General features: G+C 50.1%; 4 protein-coding genes across 4 annotated transcripts; 2 read left to right on the top strand and 2 right to left on the bottom strand.

Moving 5' to 3' along the window:
* Window positions 1-3,737: 3,737 nt before the first annotated feature.
* On the bottom strand, window positions 3,738-5,957 carry BROUX77_006255 (uncharacterized protein; the record flags this gene model as incomplete). Its single annotated transcript, XM_073751219.1, has 1 exon — window positions 3,738-5,957. The coding sequence occupies one exon, from the start codon at window positions 5,955-5,957 to the stop codon at window positions 3,738-3,740; it is 2,220 nt and encodes a 739-aa protein (XP_073603324.1).
* A 5,531-nt stretch (window positions 5,958-11,488) lies between these two features.
* Window positions 11,489-12,238, bottom strand: BROUX77_006254 (uncharacterized protein; the record flags this gene model as incomplete). The annotated part of the gene is made up of 1 exon (XM_073751218.1): window positions 11,489-12,238. The coding sequence occupies one exon, from the start codon at window positions 12,236-12,238 to the stop codon at window positions 11,489-11,491; it is 750 nt and encodes a 249-aa protein (XP_073603323.1).
* A 2,412-nt stretch (window positions 12,239-14,650) lies between these two features.
* BROUX77_006253 (uncharacterized protein) lies at window positions 14,651-16,417 on the top strand (the record flags this gene model as incomplete). The annotated part of the gene is made up of 1 exon (XM_073751217.1): window positions 14,651-16,417. One exon carries the CDS (start codon window positions 14,651-14,653, stop codon window positions 16,415-16,417), a length of 1,767 nt encoding a protein of 588 aa, XP_073603322.1.
* Window positions 16,418-16,473: 56 nt separating this feature from the next.
* BROUX77_006252 (uncharacterized protein) lies at window positions 16,474-20,397 on the top strand (the record flags this gene model as incomplete). Its single annotated transcript, XM_073751216.1, has 1 exon — window positions 16,474-20,397. The coding sequence occupies one exon, from the start codon at window positions 16,474-16,476 to the stop codon at window positions 20,395-20,397; it is 3,924 nt and encodes a 1,307-aa protein (XP_073603321.1).
* Between the last annotated feature and the right edge of the window lie 606 nt (window positions 20,398-21,003).

Genomic DNA, 21,003 nt, shown 5'->3' with positions numbered 1-21,003 from the left:
ACAGACCACCAAGTGGTATAACCGTATCATCATACGTCCTTGGAACATTAGCGTGACACAACGGAAGCGGGGTAAGGTGCCAGGCATAACCCTATGCAATGGCAATGGCAAGAATGGCTATTCATGACAGTATGCTCCTTTTAAATGACTGATTTCCACAGCAGTACTAAGATCGCCACATCCTAGACTAGAATCAAGTCGGAGAATTCGCAAAAGGAAGCCGGGCATCTAGGGACACGGAAGTCCACCGGGCTTTGCAGAATCGGAACAGAAGGAATAAGCCAACCATACGGGTCTAGACACAGCATGACTCCGCAGGCAAGAATTGTAGATCTCGATGCACCAACAACATCGTGACGTATAGGGGATCAACGGAATCCCTAGCATGAAAGCTTGTACATCTGATCAACATAAAACAAGGCCTTGAAGTGCAACGACAACTTCGTAAGGGCCTCGTGTCCACAGACAAGAGGAAGGTAAAAAAGAATGGGAATAACGAAAGGCAACCTCATCAACCGAGGGGCAGCACCAAGGATCTTAAGTGGGAATAAGTTGAGAACGCAGCTCAGTACCCGCAAAGGCAAAGGTTTTTCAACCTTGTTGTCCTCCCTAGTTATGGCATTGGTCATAGAAGTAAGAGCCAGGCCTGTAGGTTATAACAAACAACAATCGCTCAGTTCCATAGCCCATAAATCTGTTGCCTGCAAGATGCAGAAGGTCCCCTGAGAACTACCAAGTTCTGGTAACAAGTGTACACCAGAGTGGCTACTCAGTTGGCACAATCATCAATCGCCGCGACATAATCGCCTCCACAATAGCTAAGAACCCCCTGGGACATGGTTCGATGGATGTAAACGAACACGATTCCGGTTGTGGGAGAATAGACTAACATGTGTAATGGGGACTCATCATCGATCGGGTAATTGGTATATGACAACAGACAGCATGGAAACAAAGACGTGCAGGATCCGTAAAGAGTATTGGTGAAAGGGGAAAACAAGAAATTGGTAAAGTCAGCTTGTCAAACTTGGCAGTATTTCAGCACAAGATACAAGACTGGCCTGCACCACCATAGGCAGGACTTCGAAGAGGGACATCGTGTTTCTTTTAACGAGAAGAAAAACAACAAGATATTGTCCAAAAGAGAGAGGCAGAGAGTAGGCCCAAGTGAAGACACAAAGAGGTCGAAGAAAGGAGACATAGAGTAGTCGCAAGTAGACGTAACAGAGTCGAAGAAAGTAACAGGCAAGAGAGCTGTCCAAAGTAGAGGACACAGAACATGTCACAAGAAGTAGACGTATAGTGGTCGTAAGTAGACACAACAACAGCCGAAAGAAAATAGTCCGAACAGTGGCCTAACGCATTAGACACAACTGTGGCACGAAGACTAGACATAACTGTCAAGAAGTGGGACAGAAGCGAGCTGTTAACAAAGCGAGTAGACAGCAACTGTCAATACCCAGACAGACACGGGCTGTCAGCAAAGCGAGTAGATATAAACTATCAATACCCGGACAGACACGAGCTGTCGGCAATTATAACCCAGCAGGGGTCAAACGCAAGCACCATAGTGGTCAAAGAAGAGACACAAAAAAAGCAGTCGCCGATGGACACACGGTGTCACAAGGAAGAGGCATTAAGAGGTGTCAACCCAAAGAACAGACACGAGCTGTTCGTAGAACCAACGAGCTCAGCAAAGAACAGACACTAGCTGCTGATATCATATAAATAGACCCAACAGGAGTCAAAACAATTAGGCAAGACAAAGGCCAAGAAATACAGACACAGAGGTCTAAAAACAGACATAAACTGTCCAAGAAATCCCACAAGAACTCAATAACATGCTTTGGCACAATGGCAGGTGTGTGAGTAAACTCAACAACAACACTTTATACACTCAGGTACCATGTTGTAACTCAAAGTAATCTGGGAGTTGGCAACATCATTGCTGCAAGCCAAAAGGTGCATAGCTGGTAGACATGGCTTTCTGGAAACCCCCGTTCAGATGTGGCAAGTTGTAACGACTGGTTGATGCGGGACCAAATGAACAGCTTATAAAATAAGGTAGTTGACCGCCCGTAAATCAACAGAAGATCGTACACTGCCTGGTTCCCGAGGACAAAGAATCGGAGAAGCCAACACTGAAGAAGTAGGGGCAATGAAGCCACGTGTGAGCATGCCATCCAGGTTTTGCTTGACAAGTTGCAAATTTAGATGTGCATCATCAGACGGAAGAGTATTGATATGTTCGGCAGTCGAGACAAGATTAACAGCATGACCTGCGTCTTGACAAGAGGTGGTTGAAGGTACACCATCCCGCAAGAACACCGGACGCAAATCATAATAACTGTCCGAACTGCATTCGGGATATCGCTTGTGCACTTGTTCTAGCCGTAGGTCATCCTGATCAACAGGATCGAGAACCTGCTCAGCGGTAGTGCGGTGAGCCCGCCGGTTCTCATTGCTTGCAGTGGAACGCAAAGCTTGAGACGACATTAGCCTAGAGGAACAAAGTGCTTCAACGAAATTAAAGGAGCTGGGACAGAGACAGTGCCATCAACTGACTGTCCACAGAAGAAGAGAAGTAGATTGAGAAATGGAATCAACTAAGAACCAGAAAGAGCCGAGTTATGACTAGCGGACGAAGAAGGTTGTGTAACAACAGCAGCGCTAGTATGATCATAGGAAGACGGGATATCGGCCGTAGTCGAGAGCCGGAACGAAAAGAAGAATAAGGTGTGCTAAAGAATAACAAAGAGTTGGAAGAATGTGTGAGTCTTTAAATGAAGCTTAACAAAATATTACGGATAGGGCCCAAGGAAACCATTAGGGTTCTAGAAAGCCAACGACTCAGGACAATGATAGGTTCCAGAGGTGGACAGTCAGGCCTGCGCGGATATACGGCCGGGAGGAGAGGATAGAACTCTCTAGGTCGTATGGTCGGTTTGAGGTAAAGAGGCACACTCAACTAATTGATCTTATAACACACGGAAGGGAATAAACAATCACAGGAACACTGAGGTAACGAAGACGACAGAAGGTACTGATGCAATGAAGGCTATCAAGAAACAAGTGATAATTAAAGATATAGTACTAAAGAAGAAGGTACTATCGAAGAAGTGATACTATAAACTAGTATACAAAGAAGAATGGCAAAAGGGGTGTATGTGATTGTTAAGCTTGGGGAGCAAGAGTTAACCTGATCACACAGGGCAGAAGGCAACGCTATTTAAGGCGTTGCAGATTCTGACAACAGAGATCTTCCCAAGCTAGAACCAAATCACAGATAACCGAAAGTGGGGACATACGTAACTCAACGTTACCAGACGCTACTATCAAACCGGATGTTAGTTCACGAGATAAACCAACACGGCAGCAGCAGAACTGAAAATCCCTCAAGACACCCAGGCAACGATATGTCGCGTTACAGCGATATCGGCCTAACAGGTGTGGGCCCCACGCTCAAACGCTGTTGACACAAAAGGAACGAGAATAGCAGTCAACTCAGAATAAGCTGCATCAACTGCAGAGTACCGAGTTACCTAATAGCGATGATCTATAGTGTGCAAGCCGGCCACACCCGAGTAGATAAACCGGAGTGACACCTCAAGGTTACACAGACCACCAAGTGGTATAACCGTATCATCATACGTCCTTGGAACATTAGCGTGACACAACGGAAGCGGGGTAAGGTGCCAGGCATAACCCTATGCAATGGCAATGGCAAGAATGGCTATTCATGACAACTGGCCTCGAAGAGCAGAAATAACATCAAGAGCCCACTTGTCCGTGGATAGCGCGATTTTTACCTCGTCTACCAAAGACATGGTACCAATAAAATTTTCAGGGGGAATAATAGGAGCACACAGCTCTTTATCCTCCTCAGAAGAAGAAGAAACGAGGTCTTCGTAGCGTCTGGTCAGGGCATCAGCTCTAGAATTCAAGGAGCCAGGCCTATAAGTGATGACATAACGGTACTCGCTCAGTTCCATAGCCCACCTCGCTTGCCGTCTGTTCATGGCCGGAATTTGCTTAAGAACGGCTAAATTCCGATGGTCCGTCAATACCAGAACAGGTTTTTCCAGACTTTCAACCATGAATCGCCACGACTTTAGAGACTCCACAATGGCTAACAACTCCTTGTCACCTACGCCGTAGTTACACTGGGCAGGATTCATTTTTTGAGAGAAATAGGCCACGGGGTGTAGTAGAAGCCCCTTGTCAGTCGGGTGGTATTGAGACATGACGGCAGATATTACACGGTCAGACGCGTCTGTTTCAATAACAGTGTCCAACAGGTAATCAAAGTGCTTGAGGATAGGTTCAGAGCAGAAAAGGTCCTTCAGGGTGTGAAATGCTGCCTCACATTCAGAGGACCAGACAAAAGATTGCGTCTTTTTAGTCAACTCGAAGAGAGGTGTGCAGATTCTAGAGAAGTCACGGATGAACCTCCTATAGAAATTGGCAAAACCCAAAAAGGACTGGACTCCCTTAACAGTTCGGGGAGCCTCCCACTCACGGACAGCCGCAACTTTAGCGGGGTCCATCTTCAGAGCATCGGCTGAAATAACAAAGCCAACAAAGGTAGTTTCAGTCTTGTCGAATTCGCATTTTTCACCCTTGACAAACAGACTGGCCTGCGCTAATTTTAGCAGGACTTTGCGCACATGAACATCATGTTCCTCTTGGTTCAGAGAGAACACCAGGATATCATCCAAGTAACAGACACAGAATATGTCCAAATACTCCGACAAGACCTCGCTGACATATTTCTGACACGTGGCAGGAGCATTGGTGAGCCCAAACGGCATCACATTGTACTCAAAAATGCCATATCGAGTTCTGAAAGCTGTCTTGTATTCATCACCTTTCTTGATGCGAATCAAGTGGTACGCGGCTCTCAGATCCAGCTTTGTAAAAATGTTTCCCGTAGCCGCCGTGCGCAGTGATTCATTGATCCGAGGCAGAGGAGTTACGTCTTTGATGGTGATATCATTGACGGCTCGGAAATCAACACAGAATCGTAAACTGCCTGGCTTCCTAGCAAAAAGAATCGGGGAAGCCAGCGGCGAAGAGGAAGAGGAAATAAAGCCTTTAGCAAGCATGCCATCTAGATATTTTTTGACAGCCTGCAACTCGAGTGGAGTCATATCGTACAGCGGGGCCTTGGGGTATTTCGCATCGGGAACGAAGTTAATCGCATGATCAATGTCCCGGTGAGGTGGTAGTTGATCAGCACCTTCTCGAGAGAACAGAGGAAGTAGGTCATGGTATTTCTTCGGGATGCGTTCAAGGAGCCGTGCATGCTCTTGTTCCGGAGTTAGGTCCTCCTGATTGAGATAATCCAGGACTTCCTGAGCGGTGACACGATAAATCTGTAGTTTCTCAGCTTTGGCAAAGCGATGCAAAGCCTGAGACGACACCGTCACACAGGAACAAGACACAGCTGACGATTGTGCAATAAAAGAAGGAAGGGGTGAAGTGGCTGAAGCAGGAGCAGATCCCTCAATCTGACTGCCAGCGGTAGAAGCAATATTTTTGTCGTTTTTTGTATAAGAAAAATCAAACGAAGCGCCAGAATCAGTAGAAGCAGTCGAAACAGAAGAAGAAGAAGAAGAAGAATCAGAAGCTGCCACAGCATTGCCATCGGCGGTAGAAGTAACCGATATCTTGAGCGTATTGGAAGGCCAAGAAATTTCCGGGTTATGGGCGTCGAGCCAGCATTTCCCCAGGATGATGTGGTAGCCCCCAAGCTTCGTGATTTGAAAAACCAAAGTTTCTGAATAATTAGGAAAAGAGAGGGACAAAGGAACTTGGTGGGTCACTTTACCCGCAGCAGTTTCACTACCATCAACAACATGGAGCGACTCGGCTCTGGCCTTGAGAACAGTAGGAATCTGATGCCTTGCTATAAATTCAGAATCCACAAAACAAGTTGTTGATCCCGAATCCACCATAGCGTAGGCCTCAATGGAATTATTCACTGTCACAGGAATAACCAGAGGGGGAGAGTTACCATAATCGATAGCATTATCAAGAGAACAAGTGCTGATTCTCAAGAGACCCTCATCAGCAGCGTCAGGGCTAGCCAGGACCAGAGGGGAATGGGTCGGTAGCCCTTCTAGTTTTTTGACGCATCAGGCGCAGGGGCCGTCGAGGGAGCCCGGGTAGAAGTGGAGGGAGAAGGGACAGTAACTGCGCGAAGAGCAAGGTTGTTTTTGGGGCAAGCCTTTAGCATGTGGTCCTTTGCGCCACACTTCCAACAAACACCCTTTGCCATTTTGCCGTCAGCAGTCTTACGGAAGGGTAGACCGTTGGCATCGGGACCTGCAGAGGTACCCTTAGCTGGCTTGGTGTTGGGGACAGCTTTTTGGGCGCCAGCATTTCTCGAACGAGAATCTTGCTGAAAGGGGACCACACCAGGAGGCGGTTGGATTTTCCCGTTGTTTCCCCGGGTTCGGTTGTTGATCGTATTGTCCAGCGTGTTGCAGAAATTAGCGAACTGATCAAGCGTTCCCTTAGGGGCAGGATAGGTGTTCCAAGCCAGAGCGTCCTGTATGTGGGGCTTGAGGCCTCGCTGAAATAGTGCAATGGTGAAATCAGCGTCGGCCCAACCGAGTTTCTTCAACAGCGTTGTAAAAGCAGAGTGATAGGCAGTACAAGTATGTCATGAATAGCCATTCTTGCCATTGCCATTGCATAGGGTTATGCCTGGCACCTTACCCCGCTTCCGTTGTGTCACGCTAATGTTCCAAGGACGTATGATGATACGGTTATACCACTTGGTGGTCTGTGTAACCTTGAGGTGTCACTCCGGTTTATCTACTCGGGTGTGGCCGGCTTGCACACTATAGATCATCGCTATTAGGTAACTCGGTACTCTGCAGTTGATGCAGCTTATTCTGAGTTGACTGCTATTCTCGTTCCTTTTGTGTCAACAGCGTTTGAGCGTGGGGCCCACACCTGTTAGGCCGATATCGCTGTAACGCGACATATCGTTGCCTGGGTGTCTTGAGGGATTTTCAGTTCTGCTGCTGCCGTGTTGGTTTATCTCGTGAACTAACATCCGGTTTGATAGTAGCGTCTGGTAACGTTGAGTTACGTATGTCCCCACTTTCGGTTATCTGTGATTTGGTTCTAGCTTGGGAAGATCTCTGTTGTCAGAATCTGCAACGCCTTAAATAGCGTTGCCTTCTGCCCTGTGTGATCAGGTTAACTCTTGCTCCCCAAGCTTAACAATCACATACACCCCTTTTGCCATTCTTCTTTGTATACTAGTTTATAGTATCACTTCTTCGATAGTACCTTCTTCTTTAGTACTATATCTTTAATTATCACTTGTTTCTTGATAGCCTTCATTGCATCAGTACCTTCTGTCGTCTTCGTTACCTCAGTGTTCCTGTGATTGTTTATTCCCTTCCGTGTGTTATAAGATCAATTAGTTGAGTGTGCCTCTTTACCTCAAACCGACCATACGACCTAGAGAGTTCTATCCTCTCCTCCCGGCCGTATATCCGCGCAGGCCTGACTGTCCACCTCTGGAACCTATCATTGTCCTGAGTCGTTGGCTTTCTAGAACCCTAATGGTTTCCTTGGGCCCTATCCGTAATATTTTGTTAAGCTTCATTTAAAGACTCACACATTCTTCCAACTCTTTGTTATTCTTTAGCACACCTTATTCTTCTTTTCGTTCCGGCTCTCGACTACGGCCGATATCCCGTCTTCCTATGATCATACTAGCGCTGCTGTTGTTACACAACCTTCTTCGTCCGCTAGTCATAACTCGGCTCTTTCTGGTTCTTAGTTGATTCCATTTCTCAATCTACTTCTCTTCTTCTGTGGACAGTCAGTTGATGGCACTGTCTCTGTCCCAGCTCCTTTAATTTCGTTGAAGCACTTTGTTCCTCTAGGCTAATGTCGTCTCAAGCTTTGCGTTCCACTGCAAGCAATGAGAACCGGCGGGCTCACCGCACTACCGCTGAGCAGGTTCTCGATCCTGTTGATCAGGATGACCTACGGCTAGAACAAGTGCACAAGCGATATCCCGAATGCAGTTCGGACAGTTATTATGATTTGCGTCCGGTGTTCTTGCGGGATGGTGTACCTTCAACCACCTCTTGTCAAGACGCAGGTCATGCTGTTAATCTTGTCTCGACTGCCGAACATATCAATACTCTTCCGTCTGATGATGCACATCTAAATTTGCAACTTGTCAAGCAAAACCTGGATGGCATGCTCACACGTGGCTTCATTGCCCCTACTTCTTCAGTGTTGGCTTCTCCGATTCTTTGTCCTCGGGAACCAGGCAGTGTACGATCTTCTGTTGATTTACGGGCGGTCAACTACCTTATTTTATAAGCTGTTCATTTGGTCCCGCATCAACCAGTCGTTACAACTTGCCACATCTGAACGGGGGTTTCCAGAAAGCCATGTCTACCAGCTATGCACCTTTTGGCTTGCAGCAATGATGTTGCCAACTCCCAGATTACTTTGAGTTACAACATGGTACCTGAGTGTATAAAGTGTTGTTGTTGAGTTTACTCACACACCTGCCATTGTGCCAAAGCATGTTATTGAGTTCTTGTGGGATTTCTTGGACAGTTTATGTCTGTTTTTAGACCTCTGTGTCTGTATTTCTTGGCCTTTGTCTTGCCTAATTGTTTTGACTCCTGTTGGGTCTATTTATATGATATCAGCAGCTAGTGTCTGTTCTTTGCTGAGCTCGTTGGTTCTACGAACAGCTCGTGTCTGTTCTTTGGGTTGACACCTCTTAATGCCTCTTCCTTGTGACACCGTGTGTCCATCGGCGACTGCTTTTTTTGTGTCTCTTCTTTGACCACTATGGTGCTTGCGTTTGACCCCTGCTGGGTTATAATTGCCGACAGCTCGTGTCTGTCCGGGTATTGATAGTTTATATCTACTCGCTTTGCTGACAGCCCGTGTCTGTCTGGGTATTGACAGTTGCTGTCTACTCGCGTTGTTAACAGCTCGCTTCTGTCCCACTTCTTGACAGTTATGTCTAGTCTTCGTGCCACAGTTGTGTCTAATGCGTTAGGCCACTGTTCGGACTATTTTCTTTCGGCTGTTGTTGTGTCTACTTACGACCACTATACGTCTACTTCTTGTGACATGTTCTGTGTCCTCTACTTTGGACAGCTCTCTTGCCTGTTACTTTCTTCGACTCTGTTACGTCTACTTGCGACTACTCTATGTCTCCTTTCTGCGACCTCTTTGTGTCTTCACTTGGGCCTACTCTCTGCCTCTCTCTTTTGGACAATATCTTGTTGTTTTTCTTCTCGTTAAAAGAAACACGATGTCCCTCTTCGAAGTCCTGCCTATGGTGGTGCAGGCCAGTCTTGTATCTTGTGCTGAAATACTGCCAAGTTTGACAAGCTGACTTTACCAATTTCTTGTTTTCCCCTTTCACCAATACTCTTTACGGATCCTGCACGTCTTTTTTTTTTTTTTTATTCATTACTCGCATGGAACCTGACAGGGTTATGGCGAGGTGTATATTAATACTATACACGAATCAAGGTTTAACGGAATCTCAAACAAGCTAGCTACTACACATAATATACTCCAATCCCCTGGCAGGGAGGCAGTTACATCTAAGATCCCACAAATATAATCCCCAAGTTATGACAGAAAGGAAATACATGAATAGCTTTTGGTATGAATTTCCAACGAGCAGCACTAACCCCAAGTGCCCCAGTTAAGGTTGACTGCTCGTAGAAAATTGGCGTCACTGGTAGGAATCGAACCTACGACTTCTCGGTAGCCAACCGAAAAGCCTTGCCAGGTGCTATACCACTGCACCACAGCGACCTGCACGTCTTTGTTTCCATGCTGTCTGTTGTCATATACCAATTACCCGATCGATGATGAGTCCCCATTACACATGTTAGTCTATTCTCCCACAACCGGAATCGTGTTCGTTTACATCCATCGAACCATGTCCCAGGGGGTTCTTAGCTATTGTGGAGGCGATTATGTCGCGGCGATTGATGATTGTGCCAACTGAGTAGCCACTCTGGTGTACACTTGTTACCAGAACTTGGTAGTTCTCAGGGGACCTTCTGCATCTTGCAGGCAACAGATTTATGGGCTATGGAACTGAGCGATTGTTGTTTGTTATAACCTACAGGCCTGGCTCTTACTTCTATGACCAATGCCATAACTAGGGAGGACAACAAGGTTGAAAAACCTTTGCCTTTGCGGGTACTGAGCTGCGTTCTCAACTTATTCCCACTTAAGATCCTTGGTGCTGCCCCTCGGTTGATGAGGTTGCCTTTCGTTATTCCCATTCTTTTTTACCTTCCTCTTGTCTGTGGACACGAGGCCCTTACGAAGTTGTCGTTGCACTTCAAGGCCTTGTTTTATGTTGATCAGATGTACAAGCTTTCATGCTAGGGATTCCGTTGATCCCCTATACGTCACGATGTTGTTGGTGCATCGAGATCTACAATTCTTGCCTGCGGAGTCATGCTGTGTCTAGACCCGTATGGTTGGCTTATTCCTTCTGTTCCGATTCTGCAAAGCCCGGTGGACTTCCGTGTCCCTAGATGCCCGGCTTCCTTTTGCGAATTCTCCGACTTGATTCTAGTCTAGGATGTGGCGATCTTAGTACTGCTGTGGAAATCAGTCATTTAAAAGGAGCATACTGTCATGAATAGCCATTCTTGCCATTGCCATTGCATAGGGTTATGCCTGGCACCTTACCCCGCTTCCGTTGTGTCACGCTAATGTTCCAAGGACGTATGATGATACGGTTATACCACTTGGTGGTCTGTGTAACCTTGAGGTGTCACTCCGGTTTATCTACTCGGGTGTGGCCGGCTTGCACACTATAGATCATCGCTATTAGGTAACTCGGTACTCTGCAGTTGATGCAGCTTATTCTGAGTTGACTGCTATTCTCGTTCCTTTTGTGTCAACAGCGTTTGAGCGTGGGGCCCACACCTGTTAGGCCGATATCGCTGTAACGCGACATATCGTTGCCTGGGTGTCTTGAGGGATTTTCAGTTCTGCTGCTGCCGTGTTGGTTTATCTCGTGAACTAACATCCGGTTTGATAGTAGCGTCTGGTAACGTTGAGTTACGTATGTCCCCACTTTCGGTTATCTGTGATTTGGTTCTAGCTTGGGAAGATCTCTGTTGTCAGAATCTGCAACGCCTTAAATAGCGTTGCCTTCTGCCCTGTGTGATCAGGTTAACTCTTGCTCCCCAAGCTTAACAATCACATACACCCCTTTTGCCATTCTTCTTTGTATACTAGTTTATAGTATCACTTCTTCGATAGTACCTTCTTCTTTAGTACTATATCTTTAATTATCACTTGTTTCTTGATAGCCTTCATTGCATCAGTACCTTCTGTCGTCTTCGTTACCTCAGTGTTCCTGTGATTGTTTATTCCCTTCCGTGTGTTATAAGATCAATTAGTTGAGTGTGCCTCTTTACCTCAAACCGACCATACGACCTAGAGAGTTCTATCCTCTCCTCCCGGCCGTATATCCGCGCAGGCCTGACTGTCCACCTCTGGAACCTATCATTGTCCTGAGTCGTTGGCTTTCTAGAACCCTAATGGTTTCCTTGGGCCCTATCCGTAATAAAGTACCTGTCTGCTTTAAGTCGAAGATCTGCTGGGTCGCAGTCATGCGCCAGTCAGGGTCATCGAAAGCCTCAGCTAACGATTTCATAAAATCGTCGTACGTTTCAAAGTTCATGTGTCCAGTGGCCGGGTCCATCCGAGGCATGGCCCAATCCAGAGCGCCATCTCTAAGGTAGGAGAAGGCAGTCATCAGCTTGCGCTGCTCCGTGCGGTGGTGCTTGGGTGCAGCAGCAAATTTGACCGCAAGTTGCCTCTGGAACGCCTGGAAGCCTTGCTGATTGCCATCATAGGGCACGACATCAAGATGCTTGTCGGCCTCTTTCAACGGATCGGCATCCTCTTCCCGTTTGACTCGGGGAAGAGACTCAAGGGAGTTGAAGCGGGCTTCAGCGCCAGCCTGGAACGCAGCCCAGTAAACCTGAGCCGCATCAGGAACAGAGCCAACGGGGATGGGCGGGGCACCATCGTCGGTGCGCAGACCAGACATGTAAGCCGCCACAATAGCCATTTTGATCTCAGCACTGAACTCCCTAGGAAGGGCACCGAGATGCCAGTTCTCAGGAGTTCGGTCAGGAATCGACAGGAGGAACGTATTGAGATGCTCGATCATTTCGCGAGTGAGGGCCATTGCGAGTTGAAACGTAATAGAGAGGGAAAAATAAATGAGGAGAGAAAAAAGTGCCAAAGAGAGCCAAAGTTGTAATAGCGTCGGGTCTTCAAATGAAGCTTAACAAAATATTACGGATAGGGCCCGAAGAAAGGATTAGGGTTCCGGGTACAGCCAACGACTCGGGACAATGATAGGTTCCTGAGGTGGACAGTCGGGCCTGTGGAGGAAGACGTCAGTTAGACAGAGTGCTAAGACGTATGGTCGGTTGAGATGAAGAGGCAACACACAACTTAGATGGCTATTCTGAGAATAGAGCGGCACAAAGAGGAAGGAGGAGGAACAATCACACACTTCAAAGAAGAAGAAAGGTTGAACTGCAAAGAAAGCAAGAACAGAATGGTATAAAGAAGAAGAAGAAGGTAAGCAAGTGCATGTGATTGTTAAGCTTGGAGAACAAGAGTAAACCTGATCAACTCAGGGCAGGAGACGACGATATTTATGTTGTCGGCGCTCCTGACAAAACTCTGTCTTCCCAAGCTAGAAACAATCAACATCTAACTACGAACAAAAGATAAGTCTCGTGTAAACAAGACGTAACAGGTTCGTAACAATCGAACCAGATAACAACCCCCACCTAAGCACGCAATGGCAATTGCAACAAGAAAACTCCGCAGCAGCAGAACAACGTCTATCAGAGCACCCGTGCTCAGCACATCCCACGACAACCTCATATCCGTTGATCAACTCACGATCTACACAGACCAACCTGTGCCATAAGCGCATCTTCATAGGTCGCCGACCTTCGGCGTTGTGGAAAAGAAGAGTGGGGTAGGTCTCATGCATAACCCTTAGCATGAGCAGTGTCAGGATAGCTATTCATGACAGTTCCACCCTCAGACCGATGGTCAGACTGAGCGTGTGAACTCTATTTTGGAGCAATACCTGCGGGGTTACACCAACTATAGACAGGACAATTGGGCTGATCTTTTGCCCTTGGCGGAGTTCTCTTACAATGACTCCGAGTCCAGTTCTACTATGCTGACGCCCTTCTTTGCGAACCACGGGTTTCACCCCAGAAGTGGGCGTGAGTCGCTCCCAGTCTCTGTGGAAAAAGGCCCGTTGCGGAACTTTGTTAAAGAGCTTGACAACATTTGTCAGTTTTTAAAGACTGAAATTACGTGGAGCCGTGAGCGGATGACCGAGTACGCGAATCGACACAAATCTTCCGCCCCTCTCCTTCGAGAAGGGGACTTAGTGTGGCTTTTGAGTAGAAATATTCGAACTACTCGTCCTTCAAAGAAGTTGGACTTCAAGAAGCTTGGCCCATTTAAGATTCTACGGAAGGTGTCTTCGCATGCCTACGAGTTGGCACTCCCTGCCACTATGAAGGTTCATCCCGTCTTCCACGTTTGTCTGCTGGAACCATGTGCGTCGGATCCTCTTCCTGGCCAGAAAAACCCTCCTCCTCCTCCCGTCATAGTAGATGGCGAGGAAGAATTTGTGGTCAAGGAAATTATAGGCGTGTCTTCGCGTGGCCCTCTGCAATATCAAGTAGTTTGGGAGGGCTATGAACATGATGGACCCTCCTGGGAACCTCTGGACCATTTAGCCAATGCACCTGAGAAGGTTGCAGAATTCTACAAGAGGATGCCTAACGCCAGACGATCTTAGTACTGCTGTGGAAATCAGTCATAAAAAGGGGGGCTACTGTCATGAATAGCTATCCTGACACTGCTCATGCTAAGGGTTATGCATGAGACCTACCCCACTCTTCTTTTCCACAACGCCGAAGGTCGGCGACCTATGAAGATGCGCTTATGGCACAGGTTGGTCTGTGTAGATCGTGAGTTGATCAACGGATATGAGGTTGTCGTGGGATGTGCTGAGCACGGGTGCTCTGATAGACGTTGTTCTGCTGCTGCAGAGTTTTCTTGTTGCAATTGCCATTGCGTGCTTAGGTGGGGGTTGTTATCTGGTTCGATTGTTACGAACCTGTTACGTCTTGTTTACACGAGACTTATCTTTTGTTCGTAGTTAGATGTTGATTGTTTCTAGCTTGGGAAGACAGAGTTTTGTCAGGAGCGCCGACAACATAAATATCGTCGTCTCCTGCCCTGAGTTGATCAGGTTTACTCTTGTTCTCCAAGCTTAACAATCACATGCACTTGCTTACCTTCTTCTTCTTCTTTATACCATTCTGTTCTTGCTTTCTTTGCAGTTCAACCTTTCTTCTTCTTTGAAGTGTGTGATTGTTCCTCCTCCTTCCTCTTTGTGCCGCTCTATTCTCAGAATAGCCATCTAAGTTGTGTGTTGCCTCTTCATCTCAACCGACCATACGTCTTAACACTCTGTCTAACTGACGTCTTCCTCCACAGGCCCGACTGTCCACCTCAGGAACCTATCATTGAGGAAGGAAAAACTTTTGCAAAAATGGCCAAATCGACAGAAAAACTCACCAAAACGACTCTGAGCAACAGCTCAATTGATTCTAAGACTAGTTCGAGCAGTGCATCGAACAAAATAGACAAGAAACCGACCGCGCGCGATGAAACGCGCCGCACGACGCGCCTGGGGCTGAGTTTCGCCCAGATGGCGAGCCAGGAACCGCGTTCCGACGAAGACGAGCTGCTGCGTTCACCGTCGCAGCATGCGCCCGTCACCTCATCGATGAAAGTCGATGCAGGCGTTGAAGATGCGCCGGTTGTTGAGATTCCCTCGACACCCGACTCGCGCGACTCGGACGCGACAACGCCGACGCCTAAGGCACTGGATGGGAACCCGTTCGTGTTCAGCCAGGCTCAGCGCGATGAGAACGACACCAACAACACCAACAACACCAACAACAACAACAACGACCAGACCATTCCGGCGAAGCGCGCCCGAGAGATTGCTCTCATGTTGGAGCGCAAGCGCCGGCGCGACGAGCAGAACGCCGCCATCATGAACGAGGTCTTCCTCGTCCTGGAACGCCTCAAGGAGTCAGCTTCTGAGGCCCAGCTGATGCGCATCCTGCGCCAGTTTGGCAACGAGTGCGGGCTCGTCGTAATGTCGCGCCACGACCACAAAACGCTGGTTGAGATGGAAGTCTCGAAGGCTGCCCGCCCCAAGCCGGCACACGAGGCTGCAGCCGTGGCTGCGTACAGCGAGGCTGCGACGCAGACACCTGAGGTGCCAGCCGCGCCTTCTGTCCTGGGCAGTGAGCCCTGTACCAGAACCACTGGGGAGCCGGTTTTAGAACCCCCCTGCAAAAAAATCGCCACCCCTGCGCCTAAGGCCAATAAGCGCAGACGCCGCGGCAAAAAGGCCAAAAAAAATGCTGCAACCGCCGCAACCGCCGCCACTGACCAGGCTGATGCTATGGTCATCGACACCGCTGGCGACCAGTCCAGCACACCCGACACCACTACCTCGACCACCACCTCGACCACCACCTCGACCGCCACTACTACTACCGATGACGCCGCCGCGCCTCCCGCCCCGGACACAGCTATGGCTGATGCCGACGCGCCCACTGAGTCCCCCGACACGTGGACCGTAGTCGCCAAGCGCGCCCAGAAGAAGGCTGCCGACAAAACCACGACCCCCGCCCCCAACACGACCACCACCACGACCACCACGACTGCCCCTCGCGAGAAAACGGCCGTCGTTATTGTCACCACACCCGAGTCGAGAGCCAGCGCGCTGCCCCAGCGACGCGTGCGCGACGCGGTGAACCGCCTTCTTGGCAAGACTGCAGTGTCTGCGGTCCAGCGCACCAAGGCGGGCAACATCTTGCTGCACGCTGTGGACAGTGAGGCCGTCAGATTGATGACCTCCAATCTGCAGCGCGTGGTCAAGGAGCTGTCCTGCTTTGGCGCCTGCGAGTTCACGCGCGCCACATCTCCCGGCTCCAGAACCCACAAGTCGTCAAAGCTCTGCTTTGTCATCCACGGTGTGCCGATTGAAGACGGTTTCGACAGTCTCAAGGAGCTGCCCAAGGACATGGCGGACTTCAACGGCGTCAAGATCTCCGACTCGCTGCGCTGGCTTGTGGTCCCTGCCAAGGGTAAGCAGGCTGGCTCGGTGGTCGTCGAGGCCCTGACCCAGGCTGACTACGACAAGTGTGTCGGCAAAAACGTCAACGTCGGCGGCGCTATTGTCCCAGCAGTGCCCTACGTTGACCGCAAATCTACGACAGACGGCCCCCCTCGCCTATGAAAGAGGGCCCTACGGCCGGACAACGTCTACGCATCCTTCAGCACAACGTGCACAAAATGAAGGCTGTTCATGAGACAATACTTGAGGCTGCTGCAACCGGAAAGGCGGACATTGTCTGCATCCAGGAGCCTTACACCATAAAACTCAAAGCTGGGTATAGAACATTGACGCAGCCGGGCTTCACCCTGGTTGTGCCGTTTAATGTTAGGAATCTTGAGGCTATGCCTTTGCGCCCGCGGGTCTTGACCTACGTCCGCCAAGGCCTGCCGTTTTCTGTGCTGTTCGAGTTTGGCGATACTGAGAGTGATATTCAGACCCTGCGCATCCTTGCGTCGGAGCCTTTTTCGCTTCTCAATGTCTACAACGAACGCCAGCTGACTGTGCAGCCTGTCCCCGAGACCCAACCCCGCCCCTATACCATTGAGCGCACCAATCTTTTATCGCGCAATATTGACACCAGTACTTTGCTTCTCGGCGACTTCAATCTCCATCACCATTGGTGGAATTCCCAGCGAGAGCATCCCCACGAACCACGAGCTGACTCTTTTGCTAACTGGCTGATGTCGCAGAATGCCACCCTGATTGTCGACGACGACTACGTTGAACGCAACGGCGGCACATACGTCAACAGCAGCACGACCTCGGTGATCGACCTCGCATTTTCCCTGCGGTCTCGACCGGGCCTGTTTACGAACTGGAGGTATCTTCAGGAGACGGGCTCCGATCACCGGGCCATCAGTTTTGATTACGTCAGCACCACCACACCCAAAACCCTAACACGTAACCCGGCGTTCAACACCAAGACGGCCGACTGGTCGCTGTTTCGCAAGGAATGGCTGGCTGGCCAGGCCGACCTTGAGCTTCAGCTGTCCCTGGCAGAGATTTCTGCAGACGGTGACGCAATGGCGCGACTGCTTTCCGAGGCCCTGCAATCTGCTTGTCAGAGGTGCATGTCAGTGAAGAGACACAGTGCCCGCGCAAAGCCATGGTGGACGCCCGAGCTGCAATCACAACGTCAGGCCGCATCGCGCGCAGAGAGAAGATACAGACGAGGCAGGCTGTCGCTGGTTGAGTTTCATTCGATTCGCAACAAGTACACCCATGCTGTCGAAGATGCTAAGTCTACTCACTGGACTACCTTTCTTTCTGACGCTGACAACGAAAAGGTCTACACAGCCTGGAAATACACCAAGCCAGCTACGGCGAGTTACTTCCCCCCCATCCAGGGGCCAGACGGGTTAGCCAATACCCCCGAGGAGAAGGAAAAGGCTTTCCTGACGCTACTGGGTGCTACGTCTAGCGCAGGTGTCGACCCCCGACCTGACGTTGCCGATACACACGACCCCCATCACGACCCCCATCACGACCCCCATCACGACACCCCCCCGAACGACACCGACCGAAGCATATACCCCTGGCCTGACCTTACAGACCACGAGATCAAGGAGGCAATCATGTCCGCCAACGCCAAGAAGGCCCCCGGGCCCGACGGCATGAACGCCAAGATCATCCAGATCGCCTTTGAGGCCCATCCCGCGCCCTTTCTCTCCGTCTACAAAGCCCTGTCTCGCCTCGGAATACACCCCACACTCTGGAAGCAAGCTACTGGGATTGTGCTCGCGAAAGACGGAAAGGCTGATTATTCAGTCGTAAAGTCCTACCGCATCATCTCACTGCTCAACTGTCTAGGCAAAGTGCTCGAGAAAGTCTTTGCGACCCGCTTAGGGTACCTCGCTAATTGCCATGACAGCTCGCTTCTAGACGACACTCAACTGGGAGGCCGCAAACAGCGTTCAGCCATGGACGCCGCTCTCGTATACGTCAGCCACCTGCAGAAGGTCAAGGAGATGAAGCTCGTTCCAAGCACTCTCTTCCTTGACGTCAAGGGCGCTTTCGACCACGTGTCAAAGCCCTGCTTGATGCGCAGCTTACGTGAGCTCGGTCTTCCCCTGGTGTTCCGAAAATGGGTTGCTTCGTTCCTCCAGGACCGTACTGTCGGCCTGCACATCGAGGGTCAGCCGTTTCCGATGACCCCGGTTAACATCGGCATCCCCCAAGGTTCCCCCATCAGTCCTCTACTCTTCCTGTTGTATGCTCGGCATATAGTGGCTCGGGTGGCCGGCGACACACCACAACTTCAGCTGTCGTATATAGACGACTTCAGCGTAACCGTGGCGTCCAAAAGCCCGAGGCGTTCAGCGGCGCTTCTCGAAGAACTCGTGACGGAGCTGCGGGCCAAGGCTCGTGACTACGGCATTGAGTTTGAAGAGAGCAAAACTGAGCTCATCCACTACACCGATGCTGCAAAGTGGGCCTCCCAAACTGTCCGAGTAGGTGATGTCACTGTGCGTCCCCAAAAGATGGTCAAGTGGCTAGGTTTCCATTTCGACAACAGACTTTCGTTTAAACAGCACGTCCAGGCACGGACCCAAAAGGCTGAGATCGCGTTCCGCGGCTTGCTTCGGCTCGCTTCGAACACGCGTGGACTGTCCATCGCGGCACTCCGTCAGCTCTACATCTCCTGTGTGGGTACCGTCGCCGATTACGGATCAATTCTCTGGTATGACCCGTCAAAACCCCAGCTCAGTCTGCAAAGGGTATACCAGAAACTGCAAAGCCAAGCTGCCGCCCGTATCCTGGGTACATTCCGCGGTTCACCAACACGCGCTGTCGAAGTCGAGGCCGGCCTCCCGCCCCCCTCTATTCGATTCGCCAAAGCACGCATGGCCTACGCCGCTCGCACTCTCCGCCTCCAACGCAACCATCCCGTCCGTGTTGCGTCCCAACCCGACAAGGACGAGCTTGCCCCCGATGACTCAGACCTGCCTCTCCTGGGGCATAACATGAGTGTCAAGACTCGACTCGGCTGCATCATGCGCGAGTTGAAGCCATTGGTGGCAGGCATGTGGAGACGAGAACGTCGCCGACAGGAGTGGGATAGTCCCTGGCAGCCGCCACTGACCGACCGCATCTCCATCGTCGTCGACCCTGGACCCAAGGAGGACGCTGCCGTCAGGCATGCCCAGTTCTTGTCAAGACTTCCGAACGATGCCGTCACCGTGTATACGGACGGCTCCAAAGAAGGCTCCAGGTGCTCACTTGCAGCGTGCGTGGTCGATACCAAAACCGGTGAAGTCAAAACGAAAGTCAGTCATCGACTGCAAGATGTGGAGGTTGCAGACTGCGAGAGCGCCGCCATCGTGGAGGCACTCACGCTCCTCGCCAAAACAGAAAAGAAAACAAAGCAAGCTCGCCCCTGCTATGTGTTTGTCGACAGCCAAGCTGCCATTGCGCGGCTCCGCAAGCACGGCCACTTCGCGTGGCAGGCCCGCCGCGTCCTCGGTACATTCACGTCGCCAGTCACGGTGATGTGGTGTCCCGGGCACATGGGCATAGTGGGGAACGAGATTGCAGACGCGGTTGCACGCCAGGCTCTCGAGAGTGATGATGAACGCAAGTTCAGCTCACTGGGCAGTGTCTTCGCCAGGGTTAGGAGGTTTACCATGGACAAGTGGGAGACTCTCTGGGCTTTTGAGCGAGACACCGCCGCTGGTCCCTCCCATGGCTCGCACTACCTGCGTACCATCGGTGGTGATCCAGTTCTCCGTGCTAAGGCGCCCAAGGTTTCCGGACCAAGATGGCTCACCTCGGCGTACTTCCAGATGAAGGTGGGTAAAGGCAACTTGTTGCCCTACCTGCTGCTTATCAAGAAGACGGACTCGGACCGGTGCCGCCGTTGTCAAGAACATGAAAGCGAGAGCGTTGAGCATGTGCTGCTGCACTGCGCCGCATTTTCTGCAGAGCGTCAAGAGATGGCCATGGCATTGAGTCCTAAGTCGCTAGATCTTCCGACGCTTTTCAACACGAATAACGGAACCGAGGTGCTGCTGAAGTTTGTTCGCAAGACGGGTTTTTGCACAAAGGCCTGGGTAGAAGGTGTGGGGAGAAGTATTACGGATAGGGCCCGAAGAAAGGATTAGGGTTCCGGGTACAGCCAACGACTCGGGACAATGATAGGTTCCTGAGGTGGACAGTCGGGCCTGTGGAGGAAGACGTCAGTTAGACAGAGTGCTAAGACGTATGGTCGGTTGAGATGAAGAGGCAACACACAACTTAGATGGCTATTCTGAGAATAGAGCGGCACAAAGAGGAAGGAGGAGGAACAATCACACACTTCAAAGAAGAAGAAAGGTTGAACTGCAAAGAAAGCAAGAACAGAATGGTATAAAGAAGAAGAAGAAGGTAAGCAAGTGCATGTGATTGTTAAGCTTGGAGAACAAGAGTAAACCTGATCAACTCAGGGCAGGAGACGACGATATTTATGTTGTCGGCGCTCCTGACAAAACTCTGTCTTCCCAAGCTAGAAACAATCAACATCTAACTATGAACAAAAGATAAGTCTCGTGTAAACAAGACGTAACAGGTTCGTAACAATCGAACCAGATAACAACCCCCACCTAAGCACGCAATGGCAATTGCAACAAGAAAACTCCGCAGCAGCAGAACAACGTCTATCAGAGCACCCGTGCTCAGCACATCCCACGACAACCTCATATCCGTTGATCAACTCACGATCTACACAGACC

This window comes from Berkeleyomyces rouxiae (assembly GCF_048999995.1).
Source record: "Berkeleyomyces rouxiae strain 22BRR77 chromosome Unknown BrBRR77_ptg000008l, whole genome shotgun sequence".
Classification (NCBI taxonomy): domain Eukaryota; kingdom Fungi; phylum Ascomycota; class Sordariomycetes; order Microascales; family Ceratocystidaceae; genus Berkeleyomyces; species Berkeleyomyces rouxiae.
Note: the sequence above shows the minus strand (reverse complement) of the source record. Positions and strands in the feature narration are given on the sequence as shown.